The 19,130-nt window shown below is 43.9% G+C and overlaps 1 protein-coding gene across 1 annotated transcript in view; it reads left to right on the plus strand.

Annotated features, from left to right (window-relative positions):
• The window catches only part of LOC124409356, a 112,381-nt gene that overhangs the window by 83,940 nt on the left and 9,311 nt on the right, over positions 1 to 19,130 (plus strand). Inside the window, exons 4-7 of the mRNA XM_046886932.1 lie at positions 14,229 to 14,296; positions 14,391 to 14,648; positions 15,758 to 15,979; positions 18,837 to 19,062. Of these exons, the coding sequence (XP_046742888.1) occupies positions 14,229 to 14,296; positions 14,391 to 14,648; positions 15,758 to 15,979; positions 18,837 to 19,062 (774 nt within the window). The remainder of the gene's footprint in view (positions 1 to 14,228; positions 14,297 to 14,390; positions 14,649 to 15,757; positions 15,980 to 18,836; positions 19,063 to 19,130) is intronic.

A 19,130-nucleotide genomic window follows, 5' to 3' on the forward strand; every position in this document is an offset into this window, starting at 1 on the left:
GTTGGAGGGTGCGACGAAAGACAGACAGAGGGAGAGAGATCGAGAGAGGGGGGGTGAAGAACGGAGCAAAGCAGTCGAGAGACGCGGAGAGCTGAGCCGAGCTGAGAGCTAAGTTTTAATTAATGTAATGGAGAGTGGCGCGTGATTAGCCCCCCAATCAGCGAGTCCTCCTCGGCGAGTGAGGAGAGTGAAATAACCGCTCGTGTTCTGGGGGACGGGGGTTGATCGCATGGGGGTGGAGCGGGATGGTCGACGGTGTTGAACGGTGGTTGTTGGCGGAGGCGGGGGACGAATAAAGGACAGTGGTGTCGAGCACGGGGTTAAGGAGTCCACGACAAGTGGGGGTGAGGGAGTCATGTTCCGAATGAAAACCGTCAAATGGTTAATGGCTTTGATCGTTTGAAATTTCAATCATCCCTTGTCGCTCCTCCCTCCCTCACTCCCTCCCTCACTTACTCCCGCGGTGTTGCATAATTTAAACTGTGCGGAGGATAATCGACACGTGTTATGCACACGTTTATCGGACCTGTTCGCGTCATTTTCGACTTGCTACATCAACCTGTGTATAATGGCGTCAGCTGTACTGTCACTCGGAAATTTCGAACAATCAATTAGGTATCGTGACGTGTTCGTTCCATAGTTGCCGTTATTGAGCACGGCACTGGATGCCAATGATTGTAAAACTTGAAAATATTTAATCCTTGGAGGGTTATTGTTTTTGAGGAAGAAAATAAATGGGAAACAAATAATAAAACGTTTGACGTCAGGTTAATTTTATTTTCAAAAAATTTTTTTTTTCAAATTCGTGGATTATTTTTCATCCACGAAATACTATATTGAGGTACGATATCAAATTTTCACTTTCCAGAAATCTGGAATGGTATTAAATCACAAATCGATGAGTATGAGATGACCTTTATAGCGAATATGGTATTAAAAATTATTCTGCCGTTCGCGTTATTAGCCATTAAAAAATAAAATTCGAAATACGTGTCTGGTCATTTCGGGTAACAGGTAAAATTTAATACTTAACCTATACTCGAAGCTCACATACACATCTCTGTACAATGCACAGAGCTAAATTTTGCGGTAAATCCAGCATTGTCCGAGGGTAATTGTCGAGATGTATTCGTGCTCCCTGTATACATCGTGCCAACTTTTTATATTTCAATCGTTATGAACTATAAACCTAATAATCTATTGTTTTAACGTGTAAAATGTACGGATGTATAGATCCGCGCAGATTTCGTACCAGACGAATCAACCGAAGGATGCAGACCTGGAGTTGCGTAAACGAGGCAGAGTAGTTCCGATAAATCATACTCGTTATTTTCACTCCGACTTTTCCTTTTTTCATCCTCATCCTAGCTTCGTTCCCTCTATTTTCATATCCATCGAAATTTCGTCACATTCCGATATTTGTTGGATGTCACCCGTTAACGTACGGCTTCATTTTCATTCCGAAAATACGCTGCAGCGTAGTTCGGCGTTGCTCGCATCCGGCAGTGTTATAATATATCTATGAACTGGAAAGCGAAATACACCGATGCTGTGCTGCAGCAGCCGAATCCCCGTTTCAATCCTTTGCGCATTAGTTAATTGATTGCCAAATCCGACGTTGTCGGCCGAGTTAATCCGCTAACGCGGACCAGAGTTGAGAGGAAAATATTCAAAATTCGAACAATAATTTTCCTACATTCGGATTATTTTATTTCAGAGATTTTTCGGATATAATATTCAGCCGCGTAGATCGATAAACGAGGAGACGAAACAAAGGACGATGAATGGAAATTGTTTGCCGGATAAGCATTCACGAAAATTCGGTTATTTTTCAAGCTTGAAAAGCCCGCTGATGAGCCGGGCTCGGATATACGTGGGATCCGTAATTCGATCGATTGAAGGTTCACGGCTATTAGGCGGTTTTATAATGTGATGGAATTAATTCACTGAGTATATTATGATCGGCGGGTTACAGTATACGCGAAGAATAGTCCGATGTAATCGAATATTTGCGGCCGCTCCCGTATACCTGGAAATGTAAATTGGCGAATTCATGTGCAGCGTTAGCCGTTCCTCGGTGTCCGTTGCATCGTCCGAATTTCGATTCCTTTATGCGAAGCCTATATTTGTATAATAATTGCATATAAACACAGGCGCTTGGAGACCTGTTCGATTTTATTTTCATCCGTTTTTACGGTAAGATAATGATGCGTAAAAGAGCAACTTGAAATTGACTTGCGACTAGTTTACCAGTCATATGATTAAACCTGTAAATATTATTCGTACTGTCGGAGATCTAGCTTAATTCGATTGATCATTTTTTACTCAACGATCAAACGGTGGCAACGAGAATTTTATTTTTCTGCTACGAATAATTGTTTTCTACGATCAGTTATTGGAGTGTACACGTCTTAAGTGATCGGTTTCTAGTTGGTTAAAACACGTGATAACGAAATATGGAAAAATGAAAATTAAAGCCAATGTTTTGAGGCATCTGGGAGAGATTGTACAGACAGGTTCCCCGTAAAGTATATCGCGAAAACTTATCCAATCAATCAGATGGCTGATCAACTTCCCATTGATTGGTCTAATCCATCAGAGTACACCACGACACGATCGCAACTTCCACCCTGTAAACTTATTCCCGTCATCCAGCGTTTTCTCTGAGTTATATTACTAATTATTTCCCCTTGAAGCGCGTTCCCTCAGGATAGAAAGCTCGACGCGTCGAACGATCCAGTGATATTTTTGCTTTATCTTCCACTTCCTCGATCAACTGGCTCAACTTCCGGCAACTCTCTCCTTCGATCCTCCCTTACACCTACCAACTCGGACAATCCAGGATAATCATTCTTCTCCTTCTGACGTAAGCCGTGACGTCGAATCCGGGAGCGCGCTTTTCCCTTAAATACGATCACGCGTGTACAGGTGGTTGGTCTTCGGTTTTTTCTCTCTTTTTACAAAAGTCGTTGTATCATCGGCTCTCTTCGACCCGCTGATAATAAAGTGGACCATGCTGCTCGAGATTGCGGTATCGCGCCAAGACACCCCATGTACAAAGCCCTGTCAAATATAAACCACACCAGCTTTCTCGCCTAACTGGAATATAATAACAGTAGGAGAATATTCCACATAAATTTCCATCGTTACCCCGCGAAATTCAAGCGAGGTGCTAGGAGATGGCGGTTCGTCTTTATTAAAATCCTGCCGGGTCCGAATCGAGCTTAAAGCCTTGGTAATGATGAACGAGCCGACCACCGCGACATCGTCGACGTTTTCGGCGAAGGATGTATAATATACTTGTATCAATACATTACCCTGCGTAGGCAAACGCAATTTACTTCGACTCTGAGATTACTAATTAGAAATTAATTACAATAATCATCTGGCGGGTGTAATTAGATAGTCCGAGCCTCGTGACGGACTACTGATCCCTGCGATCTTCTGTTAACCGTACGGTTATATAAATGCCAAAGATGGATAATTCTCGTCTGTAATATATGAACAAACTCGGACCATGCTTATATTCTTGCATCCCTTTTATCTCAAGCTTTTTAATGCAGTTTTCTTCTTCAATTCACATACCAGCTTTCCAAACTTTTTTATCTATAATTCTATTCGTGTTCAAAAATGCACGTTCACCTATAAGTTACGCAAGCGTGATAAATACGTAATTCGCACTGTGCAAGTTTCTATCGAATTTGAGAAATGTCAAAAAAAATTTCTTCTTCTTCTAAAGTCACGAAGAATATTGCACCAGGAATCCCAAGCATCCAGCTGGGAAGATTTTAGTTCCCGTTCTATATCCAGAGGAATATGGCTCGCGTATTACCGGTAACGCGTTGCGTTCTAAGGATTTAATTAAACGCTTATAGGGTCCGTGCTGCGAGTTATCCGTATAATTTTATGCTTACAAAAGATGGTAGCAAGTATTTAGCGCGATCTTGCCGTGCAATCGACAAACGCCTCTCTCGAGAGGGTTGATTTCTCTACCAAGAATATGTAGCTGGTACGAGGGGATGGGTAGCTACCGTCGAAGTTCGACGTTAACTCAATCGGTAAAAAAAACTCTGCGGTGAAAATTTTCGATGTGTCACGAGCAGTTCGTTCGTTGGAAATTTACTGTATCCGTCGGCCTGACGGATAGAGAAATCGCCATCCCCGGGCCGAGGAGCTCTTATTATTTAGCAGGATACAAACCGGTCCAATTCGCCCGGAGAGCAGGAAGCTGCAGGTTGGGGTGAAAAGCATCTGGGAGGTTCGGGAGATGTGTCAATTTCTTATACATGGGTGGATGGGTGGGGTGGAAAATTTTCGCGAATTCCAGCCCCGTGAGTCTCTTAGCGCAACACGTAGACTTTGCAAAGTATTTCCGATATGTGGTCGGCTGGGAAAATTCCGGCTGAGCCGAGACCTCGTCATTGTCGATGAAGTGGTCGACGTGGCTGATGCCGCGGGGCGGAGGTTCAAGGGTTTGCCAAATTCATCGATTCACATTCTCGACTTGTTTCGCATCGACAGCCGCCGTTCCGAGGATTTTCCCTCCGGATTATTCACCGAGTTTTGCATAGTTTCAGGGGCAGAGGGGTAGAAGCTCACGGGGTTGTTCTTCGTGTACTCAGCGCGGCTGCATACGGTGAGAAGTGAGGGGTGGGGGTGAGTTATGAGCCACGAGCTTAACCATACGTAGAGACAATTAAGCGGCTAATGCCAGAATGCGTGCTTCGCGAATGTCCGAAGGGATCTCCACATGTACCAGGAAAAAACAGTCCCCACCCCCCTCACGTATCTTTTTTATACACACCGGTTGAAGGGGAAAATTATCGAGCGTCTACGCGCATCTTTTTCCACGTTTGTATGATACGAATCCGCAACCGCATTATGTTCAAGTTATGTTGCAATTTTTTTTACAACTCCTGCAGACACGCATCACATCTCCGGCTTTTGATTACCCGGTTCTATGTTTTTTTTTTTTTTTTTTTTTTTTGCCATTATAACACAAACTTGGAAATCAATTAGTGATAACATGCAGATCATATGCTCGCAATTTTGTTGCTTTCATCTATCGATGATACATTTTAAGCGATTATTCAGATTTAAGGAGACGATCTTTGAGACGTGAAGAGGATCGCTCCGGAATTGCTAAATGCAAGTTTTCAGATATTTAAAGCCTCGCAATCGGCTGATCAGCAATAACGATCGAAGCCGGAAGTAGGTGTACTCGAGTGCGTTTCCAGGTTCACCGCGATTCGTTTACCACGTGATGCTCAATATCCAAGGGGCTGTAAGTGCGCGATGGTTTTACCTCGGCAAATAAAGCTCCTTATAGTTACTGCGTAGGCGGCCTAGAAACGCTTTAGCGTCCCGGCATATTCCGTGTGAAGTCACCTAAATAATGTATCAATAGATGCTTCCTCGAACCGACTTTCCCTCGCCTCCGCTAGCCCTCGCCCCCTTCACCCCTTCCACCCCTTTCCATCCCTTTCGCCCTGCCAGAGCCCGCTTATGTCGAGGCTGGCTTCCTCGCGTATTACCGGGGATTACCAGCTTCTCCGCGTACTGCTGGAGACCCGCTTGCAAGGGTAGGTAAATTTTACCCTCTACTATAATCACAGACGCGCGCGGATGTGCGGCTCTCCCCGGAAGCCGCGGATAAGAAGCGAGACTGCTTCGGCAGTAGTAGTAGTAGTAGTAGCAGTAGTAGTAGTAGTAGTCGTAGCAGGTATTTCTTGCACGTGGGGAGAGTGGGAAACTTGCGGCATGCACCGGATAGGGGGAGCCCCCAGGGCGTATTTGCAATCGCGGTAATTAGATGTATCGGGGTGTTCATGATTACCTGGAGGATAGGTAAGTAAGGGAAGCTGTGCTCGCCGGTATCCGGCTTTGGCTTCACTCTCGACTGATCGGCGAGAAGAAGAGGATCGCAGGTCGAGTGACGATGGGATCGGGGGAACGATTCTAACGGTACCTAGGCCGAGAATCGCGGTAGGGGCGAGGACGCGTTTCCGGTTCTGCAATTCATCCCCGTTCGTCTGTCGCAGGGTAGGTGCCCGGAGGGCGGCTTGAACGCATTATGAGAGGTAAACTAGGTCGGGCAAAGTCTTGGTTATAGGCGGACAGGGACAATACACCCCCGCCCTTGGCAACCACCGGCAATATCCTAAAAGCATTTTTCTATACCGTACCGCGCTGCACGAAATACTTACGTATACATGTATGTATTATACCTACGTCACGGTGTCTCTTGACGCCGACGAAATACTCGCCGCCGAACCCCCTGGAGAACAGATGTGTATGTGTATGTATATAAATGTTTGTATGTATATGCCACGGACGCTTGAGTTACGTTACGTTGCGCATCGCCGCTCCTGTCGGTGAGTGATAGATATTTTTACCAATTTTACGCCGCTTTACCTACATTTTATCCTACCGATCAACGATTTTCAGCCTATAAATTTTCCACACTTCGTGTATATTTTTTACACTCGGTCACATGTGCAACCACCGGCGAAACTATAACTCGGATAAAACAGAGGGAACGACTTTACGGAATTGAGCCGAACCTGTTTCTTTTTCTTTTCTTTTTTTTTACTGTTTTCCGTCATCTTCAAATTTTTCCTACTCATTTATACTTTCGTGTTTCAAGGTGAAATTTTTTCGAGACTGGTGATCTGAGGGTACTTACAAAAACACGTTTAGCTCACGTGGTTCTGCAGACTTTTGCCATTTGCAAAATAATGTGGATATACGGCGAGGTAAAAACAACCAAAATTATGCAGCACATAATTTTTGAAAAATATAAACAAATTCCTCGTTTCAACGGTTTTGAAACTAGACCTTGAAGAAATTTCGAATTGAAAATCATTCCACTCTTCGAATTGAGCAGCGTTAACGTTGAAAATAATCAAACCTGCATTATTTGATTGAGTTCACGCGAAGCTGTTTCAGGAAAACTTCTCCGCTGCTGTATTCATTCGGGTTCGAAATCAACGTTTGAAAATTGAAACTGTAAATGTTACGATCTTATTAAAAATACTAGTTATTAAAAACAAAAATTTTTAATTCATTCTGGAGTTATCTTCACCAAAAGTCGATTCGATATGACATACTTTGTTCCACAGATTATGATCGTACTTTCTTAATCCTGTCATGGGTTTCCAACGCGAGAGTTAATCCGGAACATATACTGCAGCCATGATCTAGAACAGCTGAGAATTCGACGCAAAAAGTGCATGAACTTTAACCTTGCGACCTTAATGATGACCTTTCGGACTTTTCGACCGTTTTATTCTTCCTATTGTGTTAAAAATCGACGCGATCCTTCCTCATCCGGATATGGGGGAAGGTGAATTGAACGGTAATAACATGAAAATATTACCACGATTTGGTTTCCATTGTACTTTATGAGGTCAAAGGAACAGCTGAACTGAAGATAAATGCCATTCTTGATCTTCAGCGATCTTTCAGCTACGATTGACCGTTTTTCTTCTCTCTCTCATTTCTTTGTATTTCCTGGAAAAGAAAACGTCCGAAATTGAAAGACTCCGAATTAAAAAACCAAACAAATCATCGCGCCGTCTAGCAAGTGAAGAAAATTAAAGCGAGACGAAAATGGCGTGCGTGATCTGGTGTTGAAAATTGTGAGATCAAACAGTCGCTGCTACCGTGGTGCGTGTGCGTATCGAGTATTGATACGCTATTGGCCGAATATGTATGCGCGTATTAACGCTGCATGGAAATCAATAGCCTCTCTGGCAAGCGGAACCCTTCGAGCTAGAGGGGCGCGTTGCGGTCAGGCTTTCACGGTATCCACCTATTACACAGTATAAACAGAATTAATAACCAAACGGCGTATACACGGAGCACTCGATTGTGACGCTGCGCAAACAATTACAGGAGTGCGCAATGTGGATACACCCAAGTGCGTATTGCAGGTGAAATCTTGATCCGGCGGACCGCGAATTATGCGCCTTGATTGACATAATTGCCTGAATTGCGAATCAGGGACGTCAACGTTAAGAAGCCGGGCCCCTCCTGGCGGAGGAGTGCAGGAATAAATTAGCGAGATCGCCGGGGATTATCTGTCGGCTTAAGTATCCGATTATACGTACAGATTAAGACCGGGGTGGAGCGGGGGCCGAAGAGGGTATCGATTCTCGAATTTGCGCCACCCCTAATAACTGCAGGGATGAATTTTCCTCGACTAGTTTTCAATGGCTGCGCGGTCCTTCACCGTCCGCTGTAATTTGAATTCAAGTAATTAATTCCGAACGGCCCGGCATGGCAGTGCGATGCAATCGTCGTGTCGATCCACTTCCGACATCACCTCTTCTCGCGTGGCAGCTCCCTTATTAACCGAATAAATCCCGCAAGTGACAATTGCTATCTCTCCCTGTGTCCCAGGCCGCGGGGAACTCGACGTCGACACTCGATATTTCGGACACAAAATCGAAATCACCGCCGTCCGCTTGATCGGCCGCTAATTGAAGAGGATCGACTGCAGCAAGGTGAAACGGACTCTCTCTCTCTATCTCTCTCTCTCTCTGATATTTTATTCATAAGAATAATATTATCTCTATATAGAATATTATTTCTGAACAGTGGATCACCAGGGGAGACTACGGGAGCTATTCGGATTCCCTCATCGATTGTGCCATGCCCAGGAAGTTCGCACACTGCCTCAACACGGTCGAACCGAGAGGCCGGAAAATTCAGAAGTAATCCGAAATTGATCGCGTTGAGAATGAGGGCCGTTGATTTTTCACGAATCTTCGGGGTGCATGGATGGGAGAACGTTTCTCGGGAAGTTAGGATATTAAAAGTGGCGGAGTCGAGAGGGTGGATAATCGAAAAAATTTTATCCAATTTACATACAAAAATTTGTTCCCGCTCAGGGTGGTGGGACGTGCGGCCACCTTTCGCAACAGCTATTTCCGATTGGAACAATAAAAGGTGTTAAACCCGTGCCCGTACCTGCACTAATCGATGCAAGTTTGCTCAGACAATTTTGATCAGAATCCTACCTGCTAACGACGGAGAATCCTTTTACACAATAATTAGCCCCAAGTGAGCGGGAATACTCAAACAATTAACGATAAGCTCATAATACGGCGCGCAACGAATCGACTAACTTGAGAGTGATCTAGATTTGAAACGGAAGTTTAAAAGTTCAAGCTGCGCAGGCAAATCGTGTCTACATTGTGCAAAAAAAAAAATCCAATTTTTCTGCACGTGTTATGAAATACAGAGAAATTGAAAGTAATCAGGTCTCATTTCTTCTTTCTCTTGTCGGAAGAAGATAATTTCAAATGATGTAAGGAATCGAATTCCACTGATTTTATCATACATGGACATGTACCTTATTAACATTCGTGACCTCACATCGTGTCTAAATTTTTTTTTAATCGACAAAAGGGTACCTGACTTACCAAAAGCATTATCTTACTACTCTATCTTATACACTACATACATCAACCCCTATAGCATGTTGTAAAGAGTCCTATTACTCCGGCAGCAACGTTACCAAAGTACGTTAAAAATATCGAAAAACCGGCTAGAAAATGGCGTGTAACCGAAAGCAGCCTTGCTTCACTACCCGAGACACCTGCCGTTAAAATCGCGACGCGTTATAATGACGCTGACGGGTTTAGTGACGCGTGATCTTATCCCACCCCGATCCACCCCTCGGAGCCGTCGAGGCCCCGCGACGCTTCCGTCGGCGCTGCTTACCCTTCCGTCGTATTTATTTAAGCGTTAACGAATCGCTTACGTCAAGTCAAGTGTTCCCGTTTTAACGAGAGCGGCCTCTCGTGCTCGGATCAGACTCGGCGATCGAGGATCTGGATCTAGAGTCCGGTCGGACAAGCGTCGTGATAGTGCTTCTAATCTCTTCCTCTCCCTTCCTTAATCTCGTTTACCGTCCTATCATCGTTCGCCATCCTCGAACCCCTGTTGGGTTAATAATGTTTTTCCCTTCTATTTTCGGTTTCCTCATTCAAGATAGCGTTAAGCTTATATACCTACAGTTGTACAGATGCTCTGTTCAAGCTTCGGTGAATTTAGATTCTGGAATCAGTTTTAACGCGAAGATATCCTGGAATAAGGTTGCCTTTCTATCCTTCAGGCAAACCTAAGGAGATCTGGGTGCCTCCGCTCCACTTCGCTAGCTATTGAACGAACGGCCTCTGCATGTTTATACACATATGCGTATATATACATGTGTAAGTATTCTTTGGCAGCATGGGAGATGCCATTAAATGTTCTCGGTGAGGGGTGACTGGAAAGTTAGGAAGAATGATAAATTCCCGCAGGAATCGCGGAGACGAGGAACGCGTCCCGCGCATGAAAGTTTTGTCAAAAACAATAATCGCCTGCCACAAATCACTCGGCGACAAAATTATTGTTGGTTGAAGCGAGAACGGACCTACTTTTCTTTCATTTCCTCCGTCGATAACTCAAATCTGTTACGACGACGGCGCCGTTCGCCATTCGCCATTCCAACCCCCGGCCCCGGGTTCCGAGGGAGGGTAAAAATATTTCTGTAAACACACCATTTGCCGAACCTCCCGGCCGTGCGTATCGTTCTGCGGGATATGTGATATGTGATATCGTACAACTCTCTATATTTCTCGATGCTTGTTGTGCATTCGCCAACCAATCCCGGATTCCAATATTGGACAAACGCGCTATGAAATACCTCCAGACGTATCAAACAGCCGGTTTTTTCTTTCTCTTCGCTTTCTTTTTGTCTGTATATTTTCGAATTCGCATAAATGTTTAAGGAAGTCGAGGGAATTGAGGAAATTAAACAAACTCGTCATGCAGTCATGTACTAATTTATATTTTGGAAAGTCAATCGCTTCGACTACAATTTATATGTATAATAGAAGTTACTTGACCGGAGATTCAACATTTTTATACAAGTGCTAAACGGTACAAGTTTTTGCCACATATGAAAAGCGAAAATTTCAGTAAAAATCACTTGTACCGATATATATAATATATATGAACTTTAGTTTAAGAATTTGTAATTTTCTTGCTCTTTTGGAAATGATCCGTTTTCATAAAAAATTACAACATTCATGTATGGAATTGGCATTTCTCCGCATAATGAACTTTGCAGAGGCTAGTTTAAACACCACCTTAACCACAGGCTTGAAGCAACACGCGATTCTTGAGGAGCGAAAGAAACGCCACCAAGTCAGTTGTGTTCTCAATATTATTCCAGTATCGCAATCCTCAAGTAGAAATCAGGCGATGTGTATACGTGGCATATAAAAGTTGGTGGTCCGAGAATTCGAGGTCGTGCAGTTCCAGGAGTTGTGGGTGGATTCGAAAACCGCTGTTTATCGGGGCTTCTGTCCATTACCCGTGGGCGTCGTTTGTGCTGATCAATCAAGCTGCGAATGTACGTCAGACTGTACACGGGAAAGTTGGTACATTGAAACGAATACATTTTGGATATTTTTCTGTCTTATCCCTCGTAAGAAAAAGAAAAAGTTTGTATATGAGTTCGTCGTACGTTACTTTGTCAAGATAATTGATTTATTCGAAACTGTCTGCCAGGATACGTGCAGAATTGTTCGTCGAGTAACGTCGAACGAACGAATTCTCCGTGACATACGTGGATTCCTTTGTGGTACAATATTTTTATTAATATACTATGCAATAGAAAATAGCAGAATGAAATCGGTGTCGTTCGAATAAAATTCTTAATTGGATTACACAACTCATTTCCTGCTGATTTATACACCGGCGAATATACGTAAAATTCTTCAGCTGCTTGGAAATTGCGGGAATTTCGTGATGCCGTGCCGCGAAATAAAGAGATTGTAGAAGATTGTGAGCGTTGTACGAAAATACGTGCGAAGGGCTTCGTTCGATAGGGTTGAAATTTGGAAATATTTCAGCTCCGGGTAAGTAATCGCTCATCGCGAATAGAGCTCCCAGGATTTCGTCCTTCGGTATGAGGGTAATACAACGCCGAGCAGCCCGGCAGCCGAGCCCGGTTTCTGCGGCTAATGGACGCTGTTAGATCCGTCAGTCCGTCGTCTTCCCAATGAGAATTTCGGAACGCATTTATCAAAACAATCCGAGGCTCCGTCGAAACGGCGCGGCGGTTGTTCCGCGCCCAGCGATGGACGCCTCTATTATTTAAGCAGCAACAGGCAAAACATTTGAATATTTGATACACCTGTAAATAATAGAAAATTAAAGCGGGTTTGATCGGCTAACAGAGGAAACACATTCCTCAATTCCACGTCCATCTGTCTTCCCCTTCGTTTTCGAGAGGCGCGGAAAACGCGCAAAATATTCCTACGTTTGTTTCGACTTCGTTCTCTCCTCTTCGCCGGCTGCGTATAGAGCCTGCAAATATTGTCGAAGTATCGCTGCATATACGTATACCAAAATCGAGTTTTTTCCTCTCGACTTTCTACCTTTCAACTCCGAGTACTTAATCCTTAATTATTTTTACGTTTGTTATACCCATCGCGGAACTATCTTTTTGCACGGTTACCGACTTTTCATCTCTTGCCGTACTTTACATCGATTCACATTTTCCCTCTATACGTATGTAGCATATTTTATACTCCACTTCTGATTCGTAAATTTCGTTGAAGTCGGTGAGGGAAAATCGCCTGAAAAAAGAATGTTCTTGTGTAATTTTTTATTATTACATTTCTTTTTCAACAGTCAGAGCTTCTACTCGATTGCGCTCGTACAAAAAGATCCAGCCAACCTGTGCTGGCGGGACAGTGAAAATACAAGTAACGCGTCACTTAGTTGTCTTCTTTTATGCCCTACGCCTTGTGCAAATTCATTCTGATCTTTAATTTATTTCCAGCGCCCCGGCCTCCGCCCCCACGGACTTGTCTTTGCCAAGGCGAATCATTATAAGCTATCAAAAGAAAAGTAACAAGCTCGAAAATACATTAAAACAAGCACATTACAACAAAGAATAATGAATTATAAACACGTAAATGAAATGTCAATTTGCCGGAATACGTTTTTCGGTTTCATCAGCGGCATTCAATGCCGAGGAAAACCTCGCCGTGGCTAGGATCACGTTCGGAAAACGCTGCGAGACGCATATAACCGCAGGCTAACAGACCCGCGACGACGTGCGGAAAGTCTGGCCAAGTATCGTGGAACTACTTAAAAGTTGCCAAACTTGTCACGCTGCCCTCACTGCACGCTTACTTATGCTTACTTAGGGTGAGTCAACTTAACTGGACTCGAGTTAAAGTTTACCTTTGTTCTCACCAGTAGGTCTGACACAACGGCTTCGCAGCTCTTCCTTACCCTTACAGTGTACGTTCAGTTGTATGTAAGCTTAGAAATTTCGAGGAGCTTAAGCTTCGTTATAGTGTTGAATAAGAAATTAATGCATTTATAACCTTTTCTTCGTCTTATACTGATGGACGTACCTCAAGGGCGGGAAAAACTCACCTTCATCTTGCCAAGGGATAATAACAATAATCCACTTTGATTCCAATTCGTCTTGATTCTTTTCCATCCTTTTTATCCTTCTCCTTTTCCTTCTCCTTCTCCCTTTCCCGCCCCTCTCCTCCCCTCCATCTCTGACTCACGCTCTATTTCTCTTCATCTCTTTTCGCGCAGGCTTTTCCCTCTACCTCGTCCGACGATCCGCCAAACCCTATGACTTGGAATTTGATTCGCTGCCTCTAAAAGCGAACGAGAGTAATTTTTATCGCGTTAATTAGCCGCCTGAATTTACTCCTCTGTAAATTGTTCGCGCAACCTTACAAAGAGAAGAATGTTGTTGTTAAGATGACGGTTCCTCAAATATTATTAATAATTCGGTAATTCACTGAATGACGTTTACCTGATCATTTTACAATTAGAGCTCATCCCTGCGTTTATTTCTACCTTTCAACCGATCGGAGTTCCTGAACTTCTCCAACCAAAACTATTATTATACCTATAATAACGCAATTCAATTCCACGACAAAGTCGGTGAAAACATTTACCGAGAGTAGCCATTCCGGAAATACATCGTACTTATACCCACTCGCGTAATACCACTGAAAGGTAAAATTTCCAGTTCCTTGGAACAGGAATTACCACCTGCATTACCAAGATTGGTATGGAAATTAGTAGACTGACCTTTACTTTCCCACCCCGCCAGTTCGATACTCGCATTACTCGTTGGAGCTACGCACACACGCTATAATTATTCAAGTACCCCTTTCTTCCGTTCGTTTCAGACCGTACAACTGTTATCGATGCATGGTCATACACGAGAAACACCCGAACGTGCTTCAGTTCAAGGAAAGTGAGTATACCTCGTGAACCGATGTCACACCGCCGCTTCACCATTCCGCAGCAGGTTTAACCACAGAAAAATGTTTTTTGCGATCAATTTCTAGCGTTCTGCCTTCCCTCGGGAAGTGTAAGCCTAAGCTCTGCTTGTGCTCAGCTGGCCGGAGACGCCGCGCTGAACTCGCTCTTCCGGTCAGGAGCAGCTCCATCCCGATGCCCCTTCGAGGGACCCCTCCTCTTCAGCTACAACCGTGGCCAGGGTGAATGCTCGAATCCACCCTCAGTGGCCGAGACCTGCACCCACGAGTCGCGGCTCCTTTTGCGCTATCAGGCCTGCCACGATGTTCGCGCCACCGAAAGTACAGGTAAAAACCTTTACTCTGATTGATTATACGTACTAGTTGATCTAAAACTGGCGTAAAACGAAGTTCTACAAGTCTATTTTCCATGGATATACATGTATATATAATAATATATATGTATGTACCCCTGGGTGATCCTTAAAAAAGTCTCATTCCATAATTTTTTCAGATTTTTATCTTAACTGTAATCCATGCCCCAAAGAGGGTTGATTCCATTCAACCCTTTCAAGGTCACATCAAATAAACCAAACGTGTTTAGATTTAATTTCGTAGAAGGGGATTTCTTGGGTCACTGATAACGAAACTCAACTCAAAATTTGAAAGTTACTAATGGTGAATGCAATATGGAGGAGCCAGGTCCAAAAAGTCATCCGATTTCGATGAAACTCGGTACGCGGGGGTTTTCGAGGTCACTGATTGCAAATCTGAACTCAAAATTACAAAATTCGAAATTGTGCATCCAATATGGCAAAATGAAGTGACTTTGAGGCTTTTTTTCCACCACTTTTCATCCGCCACTTTGAATTTTCACATTTTGAGTTCAGATTCGTAATCAGCGACCCAAAAAACCTCCCTATATCAAATTTCATCTAAATCCGTACGGTATATTCGATCTACCCTGAATAGGTTGAATAAGGAAATTCACCCTCTTTGGGGCACGGCTTAGAGTTGACATAAAAATATGAAAAAAATTGTGGAATTATTTTTAAATTATTCGGGGCCGATTTGGGGGGCGAGCCGGTCGAAATTCAGAAATAACCTTTTTTAATGTACACTGTCCATCAATACCGTGTCCGCGTTGCGTGAAATGCGCGGTCGAATATTTATTAATCAACAGTAATGCACAGTAATACGACGAATAATTAATCGTTTTGTGTATTACTCATTACCGGAGAGAAGCTGCATGCTTACATGCAATAACTTGCTAATATCATCGCGCTGTTGAAAATTTCCACGATTCTCCGTTGCGATCGAATAATTATTCGGCGAGCTTACAATTAATTAATTCGCAATATTTCAGCTGTGCTGGGCAATATCACTGCAACCATGCATATCCTGCCTCCACCAATGGCTCAAAATAATTTGAAATATAATTGCAATTTGTCGCGCAGTCGAGGAAATCGAGTGCCTGGCCACCTGGAGGGAGGGAAGCACGCGTTACCTGGTTGCACGGCTGAACGGCGAGAGGCTGACAACAGACGAGGACCGCTACAGGTGCTTCATCTACGCCAAGAGCGGGAGGAACTCTTGGAACTTGGCCCAGAGCGGAGATGCCACATGCAGCGGAGTGCTTAGCGCGACTGAAGGTGCCAGGACTCTCAACATGACGCAGAGTGAGTGAATTTACATCCTGCAGCTCCGGTTCAGCCCCGTTAAGATGCGAATTTTCTTGCGATCTTCACGAGCGCGGAAGTTCGCCTGGCCGGAAACCCGTGTTATCAGAATAGGCGATGGAGCCAGAGGAACGGACCGAGTTCAGTCCCAGCCGGAGGAGACTTTGAGTGGTATTAGAGTCGACTTTGGCTGAACCCGCGCTTAGGATGAGGGAGTGGGTAAGACAACATAGAAATGCCGATATTCAAGGCACGTTGCCCGCTTCCACGAAGACGGTCAGTTATCTTACTTCGACCTCGTCATCGGCTGCATTCGCAGTCTTAATCTCAAGCCTCAGTCTTCGGTGCGTTAGCCCCAACTTTCGCAAACACGCGATACGTTTTTTACACTAAGATGGCCTCGTCCGTGTAGTATTTAGCATAATTTTCACCCTTCTTCGAGGCCTCTGACCTTCTCTCGTTCGCGAATGCGAAAACATTGTCTTGCCAAATTATGGCATCATAATACACACTGAACTCCAGTTCGGTGGTATATATATATCGGGCCTCATTGGCGAGAGATTTTTTTTGGGAGAATGTTGGATAGTCAGAGGGACATAAAACTTTAGTGCTTCTTTTACTGTGAGCATGACGACGTCGCACTACGTCGTCAGCTCCGGCAACGTGCTTCTTCTAGAATTATGCGGATCTCCGAAACGCAAAAAATAAAATCACGGATCTTTCCCACTGACGTGACTTTTTTTTGACGAAAATGGCTTTCGACAAAAAGAATAGAAAAAAAACTATACAAATTTAACCACGGCTCGAAGTTTACGGAGTAATATGATGCGTGTGGGTTAAACAAGGGTATCTTAGCCCTTCGAAATAAATACATATTACAAATACATGGATTAGTTGGTTGTTGCGCCAACCACTATTACTGTAAAAACAGTCTTTCTCTAGACGTTAACTTGAGCGCACGTATTTTCTTAAATATACGACTTCACCCTGTATTTTCTGTTTTTCGCTACATCCGCTTTTTTATTGGAGAACACCTTTATGTTTCTGGTGACTCAAAGTTGCAATATGTTATATACAAACCACAACAGCTTACGACATCGAAAAACATAATTGTAGAGTTCGGTGAAATCGGTCCGGTTTCGTTGATGCTGCATCCGTATCTGTGGCACCCTTTTATCAATCAGCGTGACTATTGATCAGGCTGGAATTACGTCGTTCTTCCGGAGATGAAGGAAACCTGAAAGTGACGATAGTTGAGAGAAAAACTGTGGGAAAAATACAGCAGCATAAAATCTGTGAGGGAATTTACAAAGCGTGGCTTTTTCAGCTGAGACTAAAAAAAAACTCGCCATGTTAAGCCGGTTTCCGACTTTGTCTCCTCGCTTTTGGTTCTTACTCGGAGTGAAATTTCTGTAAAAAACGTCAAGTATTTCGGAAACGTTGAATCTCGTTGAAGCTCTTTGATGTTTCTTGGGTTGTTCGCAATTACAACTGGCGTCGATATGTTATTCTGATCATGTCGTGATAACTTGGTTCGTTTCTTTTTTTTCGGCAGTCTTAGCAAGTCTGAGCGAATTGCTCGAGGCGCATTGAAAAATAGTATAAAATTACTCACAGTTGTGAAAATGTTCGTCTAGGAAGACAGATGGTCGCAAATGTTTGGAATCGTGGTGCAGTGCAATAAATTGTACTAAGCGGTAAGCTGCTTAAAAATTCCGACCCTCGACGGCGAATTCCCCAAACGTTCGTTACCCGTTTGCTTCAGCCAGAAACCCATCCTTCCCCCCGTCGTCGGTATAGTTCCACTTAAACTTTCCACAATTCAGATTACGGCCTGGCGAACAAGTTTCGAACGAACTTGGCCCGATAATATTTTCTTTTAATTTTAGCTCCATGGCCCGTCTTGTTTGTTACCCAGGCTCCACCCTAAAGTACAAATCTCTTATACCCCTGGCTATATCGCATTAAAAATCGTAAGCCCTGCACGCAGCGAAGCGGGATGTATACCCCTCGACAAGTTTTGTTTATCTTTCATATAAAAAGATCACGTCAGGATCCTGTTATTTGATACCGTAGTATTTTATCACTTGCTGCGAGCAGCAGGAATTATCTCAAACCGTGAAATTGCTATCAAGGCCTGGGTTGAATATCGATCAGGTTTCGCGGTAGAGCGACATTCCAGAGGTGATGCCCGTGTATGCCGACAATAGGAAAAAACCGATTAAACATGGCGGTGGCCTGTCGAACCGTCAATTCGATTAGCGAGTGAGCCCGAATCCGTGGTGAGAAATCGCGAAAAATGTATTTTTTCTTTTTTTTTTTTTTTTAATATTATTTCGCAGCGATATTCTAACATTTTTAGAATTCTCGATGCCCTGATTGCGAGGTTTTTATTAATCAATATAAAGCTTCGTTGCGACGCACGTCGATACATCAAATAGAAAAATATACCCCCCTCCGAATTCAACTGTAAATAGGTATCGGCTCGAGTGACAACGAGACTGATGTGCCTGGAACCGAAATGTCCCATATCGTTATGAAGAGTGTATGGCGCATTAATATGAATGATCATTACTCACGCGGTAGATGACACTGTAATGCTCATATTTTTAGCTCTAAAATTATCGTCCCGTTAGCGGAAGTTCGGGGTGGTTATTATAGCTGCATCAAATGCTGGCAAAGCGACAAGCCAACTTCTTGATAAACGAATTTGGTAAAACGTCCGTTACCGCTTAAGCATCTTAGCAGGAATCGTTGACCGATGTTTTTTGGTCAAATTTAAGCCGGAATCGAACCCAGAGACGTCAACAAGCCCTGTCACTGCAATCAGCCGGACACTAAATCAGTGTTCTTTCAGGTCGCTCACCGGTCGGCTGTGACTTTCCGAACTGGGTTGTGTCAGCCGGAACGTGGGTCGCCCTGGACTTAGTGGCCCGGCTTTTAACCTCCCCCAGGAACCTGACGATCCTGAACCAGGACGAGACGCGTCTCGTCTGTCACTCGGTGGTCAACTCGGACCTCCAATCCTCATCGATCCAGACTGAGCGGCGAATAACTCTCGTGGCCAAAGCGACGCGTGGCTGGTGAGTACCACAATTCAGTGAAATATTTTCCATGATCCAAAATACAACACTCGCATCAATTTCTCCGC

The sequence above is a fragment of the Diprion similis genome, chromosome 8, assembly GCF_021155765.1.
Source record: "Diprion similis isolate iyDipSimi1 chromosome 8, iyDipSimi1.1, whole genome shotgun sequence".
NCBI lineage: Eukaryota > Metazoa > Arthropoda > Insecta > Hymenoptera > Diprionidae > Diprion > Diprion similis.